We start from the raw sequence: 17,690 nt of genomic DNA on the forward strand, positions 1-17,690 counted from the left end.
TATGACTGCTCCAATCCTCGTAGTTTCCGAGATATGATTTTTTGTACTTTTCAGAAAACTTAAATTTGAAAGAATTCTAAAAATTTGAAATGCTCAACCCAGAAGTTGGGCGCTGTCAAGGTACTCGCAGAGGTTGTGAACCTTGCCTTCAATTATGACTGCTCGAATCATTGTAGTTTTCGAGATATGACGGTTTTTATAATTTTTTTTTTTCAATTTTCAGAAAACTTGGATTGAACAATATTCAGAAAGTTTGAAATTCCCATTCTTGTTGTTAAGCACTGTGAGGGTTCTTTCAAGAGTTCCAAGTTGCATATCTTGCGTCCAAATGCGACTGCTCAAATGCTCTTAGTTTCTGAGATGAGACGTTTTTTTTTTAATTGTTCAAAGAACTAAGATATAAAAAGTTTTGCAAAATTTGAAATTCATATCTCTATAGTGAGGCTCTGTCAGGGTAATTCCAGGGGTTGCAATTTTTACCTCCAAATTTGACTGCTCAAATTTGAAGTTTCGCTAAATTTGAAATTCTTATCGCTGTAGTTGGGTTCTGTGATAGATTTCAAGATTTTTCTGGACAGACTGGATGCACTAAGATATTAATACATGTTTTTCAATCAACGCTTTTCAATTAAAGGAATGCATTTTATTGCGATCAAACTGACTATGATGACTATTCATTGAAGGCAATGGTTGCTGCTTCAATGTTTTCAGGTTGCTTCACTGAGCCCAACTTGCTATTGTTTCAGTTATGGGACAAATTGGTGTTCAAGAGAGATGTGACCACCAACATCGTGTCAGCAGACAAGTTGCCCACCAGTCTGCCTACCAATGCAGCCGCCAAGAAGTTTCTCAAAGACCGCGAACATACCCAGCAACAGGTCAGTCCGCTCTTGTTAAACCGGTTGATACAATTTAAAATACTTGTAGAACACCAAAACATTACAAAAAAACTTGTATATTTCGTGTTTTATTTAGTTCTTTTCTAGAGTGAAAGTCATAGAAGTCGCATTTAATACTTTCGCGGTTGAAAAGCACTACAAAAATAAAACACGACGTATATAATTTTTGTACCTCTTAAATTCTTGTGTTTTGAAATTTTACTACATCTATGGTTTGTCTGAATTCAGTGAGCTACATTTTGGCTTAATGACTTCATTGATTAGTCTTCTGAGCTCAGTCTGTATTGTGGTCTGCATGTTAAGAAGTGCTTAAAAATTTTGAAACTATTTGGCGGTTTTAAAATTTTGAACGGTTAACATTAAATTTCCAAGAATAATTTATAATTCTCAAATTACAATAGAAGTTTTTGTTATAGCTCGACAATTACCAATCTTATGATTGCTTATTTTCCCAAGATCCACTTGTTTATAGACTTCTTAGTTAACGACTTTCATTTGAGAAGATTTGAAATCATAAATTTATCCGATGGGGATTTTTTCGTAGGCGATGATTCGGTGCTGCTGTTATCTTGTTGTACATCCACGTTTAAAGTCGTCGGGAGTTTGGCGATGTTGAAAAAATTGATCGGATGGGCCATCCGGTCAAAATTGGGACCAGATGGGTTTTTGCAAAGAGATTTCACGCCTGAAGATCCTTTGAGTTCTTGGTGAATTTTCCGTATGTGCTTCTAAACATAGAAAATGCTACATATGTTTACACAAGCCGGCGGAGCGTAGTATAATACTAGGGAGCAGCTTTTTGTTTAAACTAATTTGCATACAAAAGAGCTCATTTGTTGGAACTTTTGGTTTATTTTAATAGCGTCCGTAACTGCTTTATTGGTGGCGGTCGACGGTTCGGCTCCTGCGCATAGCAAAAGTTTGTTTTTCGAGGCTTATTTTTTTTTACTTTTTGCTTTCTATTTTTGTTTTTGGCTTTTGAGACTTATTTTTCAGTTTTATCGATTGTTTGCGAAGTGCAATTATAAATTTGTGCTTCAAATTGTGGTAATCAATACTACCGCAATAATTTATTTTTGAGTTAATTTTGGTTAGTCTTGCTAAAATGGTTACCAAACAATCAAGCATGCTTTTGCGTGCGTGCGGCCAGATTTAAAAATCACACTTCTTAATCTGGCCGCACCCAGGCTTGTTTTTTGGTAGGGTTTCCTTATATTTGTGCAGAGAATTTCCACATATATATTTTAGCAAGAATTTCTACATATTTTTGCATGAGTGCAATATATCTACGCAAGTTGCAACATAAATAGCTGAACTGAAGTTACCTTGAGGTCGAAGTTTCTGCAGAATCCTCTGTTGCAGTGTGGACACGTGTATGGCTTGCTGTCCGTGTGTGTGTGCATGTGGAATGTGAGATTGTACACCTGGTGAAATGCCTTATCACAAATGTGACACTTGTAGGCCTTCACTGAACTGTGGGTGAGGCAGTGGTTCTTGTAGTTTCCTGCAACAGTTTTTTCCCAAGTTTAGTCAAGTTGGCTGCAACCTTTTTATCCAAATTTTAGGAATTTCAGTGGAAATAGATTCAAGCTTTGCAGTAGTTTTGGAAGTCTTTGACATTTTTTTCTCGAGTTAGGGAAATAAATAGACAGATCTTGCGAAACATTTCTTACAATAAAACTAGTTTAAATTCAGACATTTGCATGGCATACCTTTCTGATGGAATCCCTTTCCACAAACGTCACAAGTATACGGTTTGTATCCACTATGTATGCGCATGTGGGTATTTAGAGTACTGCTTCTGTTGAATGCTTTGCTGCATATCGTGCATCGATGTGGTTTCTCGTTAGTGTGGATGATTTTGTGTCGACAAAGGGTGGAGGCTTGTCTGAATCCTTTGCCACATACTTTGCACACGAATGGACGAGCACCTGAAACGTGGATTTTAAATAGTTTCATCGGTATAGTTTTTCAAAATTGGAAAAATTGATCTGCTTCTCGTTTGCTGAAAATTTTGAAACTATCGAAGCAAAACGGTATTTTCTCCCAGAAATTTTTTTACTTTCGTTTTCAGTGGTTTCTTTAACTAAGGTCAGAATTAGCATAAATTAGTTCAAAAAAATTCGGATGAGAACAAATTACCTGTATGAACTGGCATATGTCGCGTCAAATTGTAATGGGCATTGAAAGTTTTGCCGCATTCGTTGCAATTATACACTTTTTCGTCTCCCCCACTTGCAGTAGAGTTCGGACTTGTTTCGGTTTCCAAATTTTCCCCTTCTTCAAAATCATCTTCAATTGTTTCTATGCTGTCGACAGTCATTGAGGTTTCTTGACTACTAAATGTCGAGTCAGAGAAAACTTCATCGGAAAGTTTCAATTTGGGTTTTTTCACTTTTTGTTCACTCGCAGGATTTACTGCATGATGGAATGTTTTCACGATTTTAGAAGTTTTCTCCTTGTTTTCGAGCATTTGTTGCTGGAGCTGTTTATCGTAGGCATTTTGTACCCGATTAAAAGTACCAGGGGATATTTGTGATCCGAAGGCTTGAGGAATTTTGTTCATTTCTAGAGGAAGGTTGCTCATACTTCGGGGAGAAATTTGAAAGTTCGGTGTATTTGTTCCCAATTCGTTGTTGTTTCCGAGCATTTTTCGCAGTAAAATATAATTGGAAAATTGCTGAGAGTGAAAAAGTTCGGTCGAGGCTATGCCTGATGTTGGAAATTGAAACTGCCCTAAGGAGTTTCCAGGGCTTAATTGAGCTGGCAGTAAATGAGAAACACTGGGTAAGTTTTTGTTGTCGACTTTTGCGTCCAAAGTTACGGGTTTGCTCGCATTAGGATTCTGATGAATCATTCTTGGGTCAAAAAAGCTTCCAACCGGGTGCTTGAAGTTATTGCTGCTCAAGGAAATATGAAAATTAGGCGAGTAATTTAAGGGAAAGTTCGGAATAGATCCTCTGAATTGGGATTTCCGCATTTGTATTAAGGAATTAATTTTGTCCATTTTCAGCCGATTAATTTCTGAAAATGTTAATTAATTTTGTCTGGGTGTTGTGCTTTTTGTGGAAAGATTTCTCAACTTTTTGTGAGCAATTGTCTGTAACTTGTCTGGTGTCTGAGTTTTAAAACGTTAAGTTGGCAGGTACTGTGAAAAATTGAATCGACAGTTTTGAAACGAAGAAAAGAAAGTTTTGATTTTTGGAGTTGCTTTTCGATGTCATGGTGACGTTGATGTTCTTTCATGTTGCGCAGCTGCGATTGGTTGAAATCAATTTAAATCCCACAAATAATCGATGGAGACACTTTAAAAAGACTTCTATTGGACAACCCGTCTCATCAAGCGGTTGAGTGAAATGATACAATAGATGCGCAATATAATTTACTTGTATTACAAGGGGGTTGAAAAATTTGAAAGGAAAACAAAGGAAATTTTCACACATTGTAACTGCAGTACACTAAATTGTCCCACTTAAGGGGAATCATTTTTCCTGTTATGCATTTTTCTCTGCGATTTTGGCCGCTCATTAATTTTCAAAGTGGTGCCTGTAGCAATTCACACTATGAGTCTCTCAGGATGTTAACTGTAGTAGATTGCTCTTAAGTCTGGCAAAAGAGGTCCAGCTGTGCCCAAAAATGCGGCCTTTTTGAGCCCAATTTGCGCAATAAGAATCGAGGCTTGAGGCTCATTTCAGCACCCTCCCTTTTACGGCCGTTTGAGATTATTAAGAGAGGCTGTCTTTGTACGTCACTACAAAAGAACTGCTGGACATTCGCTGGCCAGTGATAGCCCGGGCAACTGACCAAATTCCCCCCACCACGACTTACCCGGAGCATCTTTGATTTCCGAAACAATCCAAATGATCTCTCAGAACACCTCTTAAAAGATTTGATATGACTGAGAGATCAAATGAGAATTTGGCTAAATGATCGAACGTATTTTCCTATAAAGAATTATTTAGCTCCTAATAAAAGTATGTATGGCCCGCCTACGCGACACATTTGTGACTTTTTATTCGTAAAATAGGCTAATTTGTTCTAGGAAGTGGTAATCCACTCATTTAACTAGGTGAAGAGGGCGGGCCAGTATCCGATTACATTGGTTGTTCACAATTTTTGTAACAACTTGAAAGACTAATCGAATTACGCACGTGCAAAATGGCCCAAAATGAGCATAATCCAATCCAAAAATTTAAACTTTATTTTGTAAATCTCCATTTTTGTTTCTCAACGAGAATTGATTTTTTTTAACCTGTTTTGCGAGTTTAACGGGATTTCGCCCTAATTAGTTACGTTGTCGCTCAATGATAGTAATTCGTAGCCGCAGCGGCTGATTAGGTGAGACGAGCGGCCGTTAATTCGAGGATAATGAGCTCGATTCTCACTCCGGACACGCTCAGAGAATTCACAATATATTGTTATTTTTGCCTCTTTTGGGGCAGCGCTTCGTTTGTTCCGGGCAGGTATAGTATAGATTGTGCTGGCTAGTTTTTCAGTGCTTCATTTTGGTATGAAGATAGTTTTCTTTGTTTTTGGTAGCTGTTAAGTACTTTTTAGGAAGATTCTATTACAATCCGGTTAAGTTTAATTATCAACCACCAGATCAGGTCTCTGGCTGCTCAACTAAAATGACTTATTTCAATAAAAGTACGGAATATTGGAATCAATATAGCAATCCCCCTCGCATTAGGGTTTTCCGAAGAAGGTTGAACACTAAACTTCACAATATAAAAAATCAAAACTGCTCTCTGAGTGAAAAATAATGCATATAGAGCCGACTTTTTTGTCTTAAATGAAAAAAGTTTCTTTTAGTACATTAAGGGGATGCGAAGAAAAAATTTTGGTATTAAGAGGGAAGGTTAGAGCACCAACCCTGGTAACTTGCTTTCAACGAAGCAATGGTTGCTCAAACAAAATTAGGATTAAAAACTTAAAACATTTTTCCTTTTTCAAACTCTTTTCTTGACTCTCATAAAATAAACTTGAGCCGGTCAATTGATAGCATGATAAGCTCACATCAATCATCTGCTTGCCTTCAATGCGTTTCGTCGTTTTTACTTGAGGTGAGATAGCTCAATTGGTCGTTAAGGGTGGAGACTGATCAATTGACTCGAATATTGTTTCTCCAGAAAAAACTTTTTCTCCTTGTAAAGGAGAGGAGCATAGCTAGCTATTCATGTATGTCTAACTATTTCAAAGCCGCCGCTCATCTTTTTATGAAAGCGCTTCGACATTTTTGTTACAACCTTTCGTAGTGTGAGAAGTAACTATACCGTATGGGTTCTTTAGGCACGATCTCACGTTCCTCAAAAACAATGGTGGATGTTCAATTTTGATGTGCTTTCGAAGCCGTTTCAGCCTGATTCGAATTTTAAAAAAATTTCCCAAAAGTTTTTGCGGTTTTTAAGAAAAATGATACGAAGTTTTGCTATGGAGTCTCAGTTTTTAGGATGTGATTTCTGAGTCAAGAGCCGATAGAGGAAGGATCCTTCCCAAACTTATGTCGGCACTGTTTTCACTTTTTTAAAGCCATGTTTATTTCAGGCCAAAACTAAGTCCCTCCCAGGGCTCCTTTCGATGCAATTTAATCAAATGTGTTAACTTTTATTAAAAGGATTTTTGCTTCAATGCTACCCATTTCACTGAAAGGAAATCAAATTGTTTGAGCATTTGCTGTATGAATATTTTTGCTAGGTGACTGTAGCTGCAATGGTTATGTACATCGCAAATCAAACTAATCTAAAAAGCGAAATTTTATTTTAAAAAAAATTCCCCAACACTATCTGCAATATCATGCAATGATATATCATGGACCATATCTGCTATTTCTGTAGTATTTTTAGTTGCGTCTTAATTTACACTTGCGATCAGTTTAGTATTTTTATTACGAACCTTCTTTTTTTCTAACCTAACTCGCTAATAAAAGTGTTCATTAAAAGTCTTCAATTATCTGAAACTTAAGCAACTTCTAGTTTCGAATTTTGATCTTGATTTAAAGATTTGCCAGTGAAATGAAAAACTATCTTTTGATTGATCCAGTTTTCTCAAATTGGGTTAGTTTTATCGAAAAGTTAGTTTCAATCATGAATTATTCTTGAAATGCGAAAAGTTTTAAGAACATGTGTTTTTTGAAAATTTGAAAATCAGAAATCCTTTTCCAGAAAACAATTACTTCCTGTTTCTTTGCGTTCATTGACTCTTTATCAACTGTCTGTTGTCTATTTTTTAAGAAAACTTTTTCTCAGCTCAAATGGTTTTTGCGCAAGTCTTTTTTTTGCCAATTCGTAAGTATGATGCAATGCTTTATAAGCATTAGCGATTGTCTTAATTTTTAAAACGTTTTGTCTCAAAATGAAAGTTTTACAAAGCAAATCAATACAATTATAAAAGTTTTGGTAATCTAAATTTTTTGGCATTTTTTTTCCAGTTTTTTCTAAGTTATGAGGATTTCGGCTGGTGTAACGCATCCTTGGCTCAAATAATCAAAAATGAATCTAAAAATTTTCTAAATTAAATTGAAGTCGATTGAACGCAGAAAAAACAGAAAGAAATAAAGAAAAAATTTCTTGAATTTCTTTTGATCAAAAACCGTGGTTGGAGCCTTGTCATATGCTTGTAAAACAATCACCATTCCTTTTTAAAGTTAAGTTTTAGTTGGTTTCAGGGAAGGATTTAATGGGGACGCCCACTTCAGGTATTCGACCCCTTCATCAACCAAAATGTATTATTTAAATACCCTTTGGTAGGGATTCGTCTCACTTTGGTCTTATTTTATGACATCAATTTTCGAGCGACCAACCCTAAAATATTATAAAGGAGCCTTTGGCGCCAATATATACTTAAAGGGGAGCGCGCGCCGAAAATTTGCAATTTTTTAGTTAAGTTTTTCAAAAAAAGCCCAAAAACGGTTAAAAAAAAATTGCATGCGGCGCAAAAGTTTTCGTCAAAATAGGGTTTTTGTAAATGCTGTGAGCGCTCATACAATCAATTTGGTCGACCTAAAAAAGATCGAGAATTTTTTGAATATTCGCCCTCCCCCCAGAAAATCTTAGATTGGCCGTTGATTGGTTTCGTACGATTTTACGCGGGGTAAAACGCACTGATACCCAGATTTTGATTTAAAAATGAAAAAGATGTGGAAACTATTGAGTATAGCTAAAAATAGGCCAAGACAAAATCCAGGATAAACATCTTGATGTTGTGCTAAGTTAAAGGGCCTTTTTTATCCTCTTGATTGTGAATGCTTTTACATTTTGCCTCTTTGCTCGTTATCATTTTTGAACCTTATCAGTACTTTATACCTGCTTAAACACTTTGACATCAGTTTTTCAGCAGTTTCAGCTTTCTTATCTAAAAATTAAAGCAACGCGGCGCTTTTAAATGGACATTATGTATAAAATACCTTTGACTTATCGCAAAATTGGGCACTTCGATTTGAGATACAATTTTTCAAAATCTTTTTCTGAAGCTTGACGTTTTGTTTTTCGAAATTTAAATTTTTTTCGAAATCTTTTTTTAATGCTAAAGATGAAAAAGCGTGGCGTTTTTAAATGGACATTAATTATGTTAAAATTGGCTTCCAGCTTATCTTAAAATGAGCACTTAGTTTGAAATTTTACATTTGTGTTTAAAAACTAAAACGTACAGAGGTGCTGATGTGCTTATGATTTAATAAGAACAAGTTATCTTGATTTTATCTCGACAAAAAGTATTTTGTGCTTAGCAGAACAAAACAGCATTCTGTTTATTTCGTGTTTATGTCTTTGTTTACCGTTTTGATTTGAGATTAGGAAGTTAAAGCATCAGCGCAGCGGCAGTTTTTTTGTTAGTATTATCTTTTATGAATATTGACGGCGCCCCATCGAGGAAAATTAGATTAGAATAACATCTATTTGATTGTTACAAGATGCTAAATAGTTGCGAAATTTGAATTGAATGCAATCTAACTTAATTGTTTTCTGTTCATATCACTTTGAATGGGAGTTGAAATGTTAACTGTTTTGACCCGTTATAGGGATGCAATAGCAGGGTTATTTTGGACATAATCGACCCGGGGTACGCCTTGGAAAAGTAGGAATGTTCCAGAGTTGAATGGGGATATTTTAGTCCAGTTGTTTGCAACCAGTGGGATATTATGGTCTCTTAATGCAACTTCATGTCAAATATGTCCAAGAGCTGATTAATGCCACAAAAAGATCTCAGTTGGCTGTAATCGTGTCACTTCATAAGTTGAAATAATTGTAAATTGACACTTATTATACATGCTTGAATCAAGAAAAATTGTCGAGTTTATATTTTATACTTATACGTGCGTCTTGAATACAAACATCTTTCGTTAATTAACGAAAATGTATTTTTTCACTTTTTTCTTTTAAGTTTCAATGTCGATTTAAACATTTTTCTGAAGTGAGTTGAATAAATTTTGATCATCTTTGCATTTTATCTGATCTTTTTGAGCTTTTTAAAATATTTAGTAAAAGTGTTTACGTATCTCTTTTTTGTTCGCTCTTCGTATATTTTGGCGTCACCTGGACAAAAACACATTTCACACGGCAGTTTTTTTTCATCCTAATTCCATTGTTTCATTGACTTAGTTTTTGGTGACTCTTGAAGATAGCTCTCTTTTGTGATTGAACTAACAATATACCTATTGTAGAACTATGAATTGAGCGATGCTACCAAAACTTGGCTATTGTCAAAGTTAGGAGGTCTAGCTGAGGTATGAAAGTTGTGCCACCTAGAGAAAGAAAAGTCACTTTTAAAGTCTAACTTGTCTGAAAAGACTGGAAAGAAAGAGGAATAAAAGTTGCTTCATGAGCGTGCTGCGCTTTTGTATTAGAAAATACATTTCGAAATAAACAAAAAAGTACTGTAGACATTTTCAAGAAGTTCAAATTTTCCCTTTTTTCTAATTAAATGATTAATGTGTATGCTTTTGGAGCGAGCATCCAATTTTGTAATTGAACCATTTAGGAATTAAATATTTCAAAATATGGGGTATAGTTTTTGGAAAAAATAGTTTAAAAGGCTCAATTAAAAAAAAGACTCCAATTTTGCATGTTATGACCCCCGTTCAGCATGAAAATCTTAGATCTGCTCCATATAGCTGAAATCCAGTTTGCGAAATTAGCCAAATACCACTTGAAACATTGATTAGTGTAGACCATTAGGATTAGTCTTTTTGGCTTTCTGTAAATACGAGGAAAGGATCGACTAAAGCGAAAGGCAGATTTGAATATTAATCAAAATTCATCCTAGGCTCTAAATCAGGTTGATTTTGACAGATGTTTTGGTCACATGGTACAATTTAAAGACTATCAGTGCTATCGCTCTAATGAGGCTATTATCGTTGTTTGTAAAAGTAACCCGTTGACGTAAAAGGTAAGCTTAACCTGCAAAGAATTCAACGTAGAACGCCTCAACAACCATAAAAGAGAGATTTTGACAGCCATTTGTTTGATTTTTCGTTTTCCAGGAAATCAACCCAACCACAGGTCAGCCTGTGTTTAAAGTGTGTATGCTGTGTGGTGCTCCTGGACTAGGCAAGACCACCCTAGCACATGTATTGGCCAAACATGCAGGCTACAATGTGATAGAGGTGAACGCCAGTGATGACAGGAGTCCAGAGTTGTTCGCCAAAATCATCGGTTAGTTGATCATCTATCCATCTACGTGGATACCATTTATCCACAAGGGAAAGCGCCATTATATGAATTTTGCACCTCTGGTCAAGGAATCGCTGTTCACAACTTGGTCCATATTATATGCATTTTTTGTCAAACAAGTCAAGTGATTCAATCCGAATGTTAAGTACTAAAATGCTCTAATTAAAAAATTATCGACTGGGCTGAGAATCAACAGTTCAATTCAAAATATATTGCATTTCGCATGTGATGCTTAAAATGGATTATATAAGACGATATTTGCATCCTGAAACTATTGTCTTTGCAGGTTGATTGTTTTTGACTTCAAAATTTTTTTTGCCATCTTTAGGCGTTCCCTGTTTTGAAACCTTCCCGTAGAACCCTTAATTAAATGTTAAGTGTTCTTTAAATTTAGAAAATGCAACACAAATGGGTGGCGGAGGCTCCATCGCCCTCGGATCAAAAATAGAAAAGAACCAAACCAATGCAAACAACCGAACTAATATCGAACAAGATAGACCCAAGTGCTTAATCATAGACGAAATTGACGGATCGCCGGAAGCCTCAATAAAAGTTTTGTTGAATTTTGTCAACGGAACCCAAACTGCAAAGAAAGGGTCCAAAAAAGGAAAGAAAACTCGCATTCTAAAGCGACCAATCATATGCATATGTAATGATCCCTATGTCCCTGCGTTGAGACAATTACGACAACAGGCTTTAGTTCTGAAGTTCCCGGTGACTTCAGTGTCAAGATTGACCGCACGTTTGATCTTTATATGCAGGCGTGAAAACTTACGAGCAGACAAAACAAGTTTGATGAACTTGTGTGAACTGGCAGCAAATGACATCAGAAGCTGTATTAATACACTGGAGTTTATCAAGAATAAATCAGACGTGGTTTCGACTATGACAATCAAAGCTGCGGGGGTTGGAAGGAAGAATGTAAAGAAGGGTCTTTATGAGGTGTGGGGGTCTATTTTTACAATGCCGAGAGCTAAACGGGGCCCGAATGACGAGCAGGTTGCGACTAATGCTAATGCAGCAGCCTTCAGGTAAAATATTTAATCAGTATTTCATTTTGTATAGTTTTGTTTTCGTAGTTTGCATTGTGGAGCGATTGGCCTGTCCAAACTATGCTATTATCTGAAATCTTAAATGTGTGCTATCAATTTAAAAGAACCTAATAGAAAAACCAGTCTTATTACCGTTGCGATGAGCAAGGGTGTTGCAATCGGGTACTAACAAGACTTTTCTTCCCGTAAACAGCTTGGTTCACAGAAATCGCACGTGAAAGTGTTACAGGTATGTTACTTGGTTTATTATAAACTCAAAGTGAGTTCTGCTCAATTGGCGTAGTGGTTACACTCATGCCTGAGTCGATAAAGGCCCAGAGAGGTGGATTCGAACCGGGACCTGTTTTTGTTCCGACTTTCGATACGAAAGTAACGGAATATTTGTGCTCGGGGTGGGTTTTTTTTTCTTCAGACAAATTTCGACTTTTTAACTAGCCATCTTTGACGGAATTTTTTTATATCATTCAAAAGGTATTGTTATCCTGAGCTTAAATTTGAAAAGATATTTCACCTGTGATCATTTTTCATAAAGTTATGAGGGTTTAAAGATTGCCATTTTGACCAATTTGGGACAATTAACGCGCGATATAATTCGCGCTATTAACGCGCAAGCGGAGATTTAATCCGTCTTATAAATCGTTCCAAATTGGTTGAACGAAGCTTATTTGCCATAATTGATTTGTTACAAGGAACGAAATATATCTTTTTGTACTTCATATGGCGTATGGGGGGATGATTTTCATAAAGAACTTCAAATTTTTGAAAAAAAGAAATTTTATTTTATTTCATTTAATTTTTTTATGCTATTACTGCTGCTCCATAAACCTTAAAAGGCAGTCGGAACATTCAGGGCTTCGCCCTGATACGAGCAGTCTTGTTTCTTTTAAAACTTGAAATTTTCGGCTAATTTAGACTATCGTCTGTCTGCTTATTTTTGTCGGCTTAGTTCCCATAGAAAGGAATTTTTTGGAAGGCTCGGCTTCTTATGGCATTCTGAATTCTCCTAGTAAAGTTTCTAATTGTGCATTGTTTTTTGGCTTTTTTGCTGTTTATATATATATATATATTTTTTCTACAAAAAAAGTTTTTTTTTATTTTTCTTTTCATTTGCTTTTAATGAGAGTCATTAATTTTTGTATAGGAAGTGGTTTTGCAGAATGATTGATACGTTTAGGTTCTCTGAGACGCTGAACCTGGTGTCAATGGCTGGAGAGTACGAGCGACAGGTGTCGGGAATATACGACAACTACCCGGACATCCCCTTCCGAGACGCCTCCATGTTCGTGCCCTCAGTCCTTTCTGATTGGCTGCTGTTCTATGACGTCAGTTATCGATACTTGATGAGTCATCAGACATTTTCACTGATGAAGTTTTTCCCGTTTGTGTCTGTGGCTGCGCATCTGTTGTGTGCAGTTAACAGGTTAGTTGGTTTGATATACTTATATCGTTTTAGCTTCAAGGTGTTTTTACACAAGCGAAGCGTAGTGTATTATAAGCACTTTCGCAGAAGTTTCCTTTTTTTCTTAAAAACTACTACCGATTTTCAAAAAAAAAATGGTCCCAGTGGAAAAACCGGCTGCTCTTCTATGTGCCAGCTTATTTCGCTAATCTCTATTCATTTTACTTCACGTTCTACGGCCTTCGGAAATTTCAGTAGGGGATTTTTTGACCTATTTGTTTTGAATTTTTTCATTTTCTCAAACATTAAAAGCACAAATCTGAGATGAAGATTTCAATCAACAGAACAAATTATTGGAATCTCGCTTTCTCAAACGGTTTTTCTCTAAATTTAGTAGAAAAAAGAAGTTATTGCCTTTAAAAAGCCCATGACTTGACATTTTGGTTACTTTTAAAGTTTTTTTTGACTTTTCAATGACTTTCGCGTCAAAAAAATACCTGTTAGGAACCTGCCAGTTTCACACTTTCTCGAAGCAAAAAGCGCACACATTTGACCTTGAAACTGATTATTTCAGAAATTGCTAAACCCCCCGAAAGGAATAAGACTGAAAGCATTGAAATCTTACTTGAGTCAGGAATAACTTAAGCATATATGAACATGAATTTAAGATTAAGCATACGTGAATTTGAATTTAAGGGCTAGGGGGGTTTTGCATTAAGGCAGGGGGAGGGGGTATTGCAGTAAAACATGAATTTCCAGTTGACCTTAAACATATGTGAATATGAATTTAAGGTTAAGCATATGCGAATATGTTTTTAAGGGCTAGGATTGTTTTTTGCAATAAGGGGGAAGAATAAAGGTGGGTGTTTGCAATACGGGGGGTTATTCGCAATAAAGCATCAAGGTCCAATTGATCTTAAGGACATCAAACAAATATTCATACCCATATTGATTGCGATGCGAATGTAAATGGAAATATATGCACGCATTGTTTTCTAATATAGAATAAACAAAGTATATGTGCAAAAACTATACGTACAAAATAATTGAAGTGAGATCAGAGATTTAAGAGCATGAAATCAATTATGCGAATCTTACCTGCGTAAGCGACTAAGCCCTGCGTTTTCAAAAAAATATGGCCTTGAGAATGTCCAATTTTTGAAATTTTGCCCGTTTTTTGGAAAGTTATTCTTTTTTTTTTCGTCAACTATCCTGCTGATTTTGATGTTGATAGTTCATAAATTTAACATGGTGTCTAGATTTTCCCTGTGTAATCTAATTTAACCTGTTTTTTTTGTAGAAAAGCTGATATAGACTTCGGAAAGCTTCCTTGTTAAATTTTCCTGTTTTTTTAAGAAGTTTTGTCACTTTTTTTCGAAAACTAATAGTTAAAACTGATATTAAGGGTTCATTCTAAAAAATCAGGGGGCGGAAATCTTCAATCTAGAAGTCAGGGTGTGGGAAGCAGAGGGTATTTATCATGCTTACATATAGAATTTTATGGGTATGGGAAACTTCAAATTTTTGAAATTTTAATCGATTTTTGGAAATTTTTTTAATAGGCAAATCTGGTATGAAGACTTCATTTGAAAGAGCGACTAGTAGTTTTCTCCTTTAAATAAGCGGTTAATCCCCTCTTAAACAGAGAAACACTAGGGTTATGCGTTAAGTCCATTTTTTTGAAATTTTGAAAGCTTCGCATTTCCGTATCAGTACAATATATGATTACACAAGCAAAGCTTGTGTTATAGAATGAACTCTCTGTTTTTCCAACCTAATTCGCAAATTTTGTTGTGACGCAAATAGTTGCGACAAAATTTGTTTAATTTGGAAATTTTCATTTTGATTAATAACCAGCTATTAAGTACAGCCAATGCTAAGGATATTAACACAGACTATTGTATAACAAATAGCACTTTAGCTTCAAGGTATCATGGATCTGTAGCATAGAGGAAGGGAAGGAGACCCGGAACAAAATAAGAGGGTTTGAATTTGGGCAGGGTCGGATGTTTTTAATGAACTTGTTCGCATACTAGCTAAAATGCGTCAGCTCTATAAATTGAGGCATGTTAGTTGGTAAATTTCTTTTTTTTTCCAAAATGATTGGTACTGTTAATGTGTTATAATTGGCTTGCGTCACTTAACATTTATGTAGACTCATAATTGGCGTGCGTCACTGAAGAAATTTTGTAGACTCAAAGTTTTACTCATTCAGTTTTTTCCCAGTAGCGTTATCGGTCATGTTTTTACTTGCGTATGCGAAGCGCAATTTCGCCTCTGTGTTAAAAATATGAGAACAGGTAAATCCGGCACTAGCTGGGCCACTAATTTGCTTCCATGCGACCGTGGCGCAGATGCAAGAACTTGAGACTTCTCAGCAACAGGTCGGATTTTCAAGTCCGGAACATTTAAATAGTTTTTTGTTGGTCGAATTTTTGCTGGTTTTCATGGGCAATTTGATAGAAACTGTAGCTGCTTTATTGGTGGCTAGTGTTAGTAAAATTACGAGCGGTCTTGGAGCAGACGTGAGAACGTGATACTCCTAATCTCGATTAAAATTGTTTCAAGGTGTATTTTGAATCTTTGCCTTATTTTACTTAGTGTGGCCGGTTTAGAGCTCTTTTTGCGTTTTCCCGCTTGTGTTTGGGAAGCGGATCTTCGCTTCTGTGTAAATCAATGTTATGATATTAGCATCATTATCTAATTTCAGTTTAATTTTTATGTTTTTCTCACGATATGATCAGGCGAAGATAAAAGTCCTCTAAAGCAGTTTTAGCCGTTGGAATTTTATCTAATAGTTGAAGCTGGTTTATCCACGAGGAAAGAGAAACGAGCTGTGTAGCGCTTTACGAAAAACCGCTATTGTGACCTTAACTCAACTTCATATGCTTTTTGGTTTTTTGAGAGAGGTAATGTTGCCTTACTCTGGGATAAAGTAACGAGCTCGGATCATGGTGGGCTTCGAACCACTGATCTTACGATTGAGAGGCTGAGACGTGTGCACTTCACCTTTAAAGGTTATATAGTATCAATGGGAAGTTTAGCTCATCTCACTCTTTTCATTTACAAAAATGATGACCAAGGTATATTCTGCACGTTTGAATGTAGCTTAAGGCTGCTAAAATACAATTTATTGATGCTTATGTAAGTTTCAATATCTTAAATAAATCTTCTCCATCCCTAGAAATCATCTAAGATGCACTGTTTTGTGTTTTTCTAGAAAACCCAAGATCCAGTTTCCGACCACTCTTAATGACCTCAGAATGAGTGCTCAGAAATCGGCCAATTTAGTCCAGTCAGTGTTGCTGGAAACATCCCAGAGACTAGTTAAGCATGACACTGCAACCCGTTTGGTTATGGAGACTTTGCCTTATCTGTCAAGGATGATCAAACCCACTTTGAGACCTGTGAATACATTGTTGTACACAGAAGCGGTAAGATACCTTGTAATTCTTCTCACATTTTCAACAATACCTTTAGCCGCAATGAGATTACAACAAATTTCTTAATCGAACAAATCATAATTATGACAGTCAATAAGAGTTTTTAAGGGCGTTTGCGGTAAGTTATTTATCACATTTTGGTGCTTTGCGGCGTTGGACTCTTGCACTGATTTTTGCATGAAGTAATGATTTTTGCATGAAAAATTCATTGTTTAGGAGCGAGAATGCCTCAAATACACAATGTCAATTATGATCTCATATGGCCTAATGTACAGATTTGTGCCCGAATCCGAAATAGGCGAGCGATACATTTTGGACCCAAATATTGACACAGTTATTAATTTTACCCCAGAAGACGCTGAAAAGAATAAATTATCATCGGATGCGGCCGAAATCATTTCACGTGAAATTCTCAAGTCGAAAATTAGACACTCAATCACCACTAGCGATGACGTCATTAAACCAACTAGCCAATCAGCAGCGAGAAAAGTTAATAAACGAAGCGCAGAGTCTTTAATGGGCATGGATACTTCAGCAATGGCTGCTGCGAAGAAGTGTGTAACCAAAACGAAAGTAGCGCGTGACTTTTTTGGACGTGTTATCCAGACAAAAACTCTAGCGCCCAAAACACAAGCTGAGCAAGAGAAATCAGATTTAGAAAGTGAAAACAGAAAAAAAGAGTCAAAGCTGCTCGTGAAGTCTTCAAAGGTTTGGTTCAAGTTTCAACAAGGATACTCAAATGCTGTTAAGAGAAATGTTAAAATTGGAGAGTTTGTATAAGTTTGTTGTTGCCTTGTTTTTTGCTGTGTATAGTTGTTTTGTGTAATGTACTTTGAATGTTTGGACTCAATTTTCAATTCAATTTAAAATACATTTGACCAATTTGTTACGCAGTTTTCAGATAGTCTTTTTGTGTGGCGAGTTCTAAAATTTGTCTAGAAAGGGGTGGGTTTGGTGGAGAGCTGGCTGTTCAAGATGAAAAAAAACTGGACTCTTCTGCTTTTTCCGAGATTTTTTGAAACACACGCCCACAAAATTCAAGAGTTAACTACTATCATCGCTTCAAGCCCGGTCCAGCTCTCTCTGCTTATGATTTGAAGAGAATTTGTGCCTGGTACGTTAGGCGCCGATTCTTCTCTTACATCGCATAAATTTAACAATTAGATTCATGTATTCTGGTTTGAGTCTCGATTTCTGAAGTTTGCTTTAATTTATCTGCCGAATGAAAAGCA

General features: G+C 36.1%; 3 protein-coding genes across 6 annotated transcripts in view; 1 reads left to right on the forward strand and 2 right to left on the reverse strand.

Moving 5' to 3' along the window:
• LOC134853417 (uracil phosphoribosyltransferase homolog) overlaps nt 1-8,569 on the reverse strand; it is a 253,203-nt gene extending 244,634 nt beyond the window's left edge. Inside the window, exon 1 of the mRNA XM_063869414.1 lies at nt 8,566-8,569. The gene's annotated coding sequence lies outside the window, so the exon portion shown is untranslated. The remainder of the gene's footprint in view (nt 1-8,565) is intronic.
• The window catches only part of LOC134853411 (serine/arginine repetitive matrix protein 1-like), a 458,950-nt gene that overhangs the window by 354,942 nt on the left and 86,318 nt on the right, over nt 1-17,690 (forward strand). Inside the window, exons 7-12 of one of the 4 annotated variants that reach the window (XM_063869409.1) lie at nt 747-878; nt 10,375-10,546; nt 10,959-11,595; nt 12,791-13,036; nt 16,236-16,449; nt 16,675-17,344. The exons of the other annotated variants lie outside the window; for them this stretch is intronic. Coding sequence (XP_063725479.1) covers nt 747-878; nt 10,375-10,546; nt 10,959-11,595; nt 12,791-13,036; nt 16,236-16,449; nt 16,675-17,238 — 1,965 coding nt within the window. The 3' untranslated portion in view covers nt 17,239-17,344. Of the gene's footprint in view, nt 1-746; nt 879-10,374; nt 10,547-10,958; nt 11,596-12,790; nt 13,037-16,235; nt 16,450-16,674; nt 17,345-17,690 lie in introns of those variants that run through there. 4 annotated transcript variants of the gene reach the window in all.
• Nucleotides 1,292-4,119, reverse strand: LOC134853414 (fez family zinc finger protein 2-like). The gene is made up of 4 exons (XM_063869412.1): nt 3,042-4,119; nt 2,612-2,830; nt 2,225-2,403; nt 1,292-1,627 (listed from the first exon to the last, which is right to left on the reverse strand). The coding sequence occupies exons 1-4, from the start codon at nt 3,904-3,906 to the stop codon at nt 1,391-1,393; spliced, it is 1,500 nt and encodes a 499-aa protein (XP_063725482.1). The 5' UTR covers nt 3,907-4,119; the 3' UTR covers nt 1,292-1,390.

Source organism: Symsagittifera roscoffensis, chromosome 8 (assembly GCF_963678635.1).
Source record: "Symsagittifera roscoffensis chromosome 8, txSymRosc1.1, whole genome shotgun sequence".
Lineage (NCBI taxonomy): Eukaryota > Metazoa > Xenacoelomorpha > Acoela > Convolutidae > Symsagittifera > Symsagittifera roscoffensis.

Excerpts from the sequence above, each read along its gene's own strand:
- LOC134853414 (XM_063869412.1), bottom strand. The coding sequence starts at position 3,906 with ATGGACAAAATTAATTCCTTAATACAAATGCGGAAATCCCAATTCAGA. Across the intron at positions 2,404-2,611 it reads AAAGGGATTCCATCAGAAAG|GAAACTACAAGAACCACTGC; the intron begins GTATGCCATGCA and ends AAACTGTTGCAG. Across the intron at positions 1,628-2,224 it reads GCAGAAACTTCGACCTCAAG|AAGCACATACGGAAAATTCA; the intron begins GTAACTTCAGTT and ends TTCTATGTTTAG.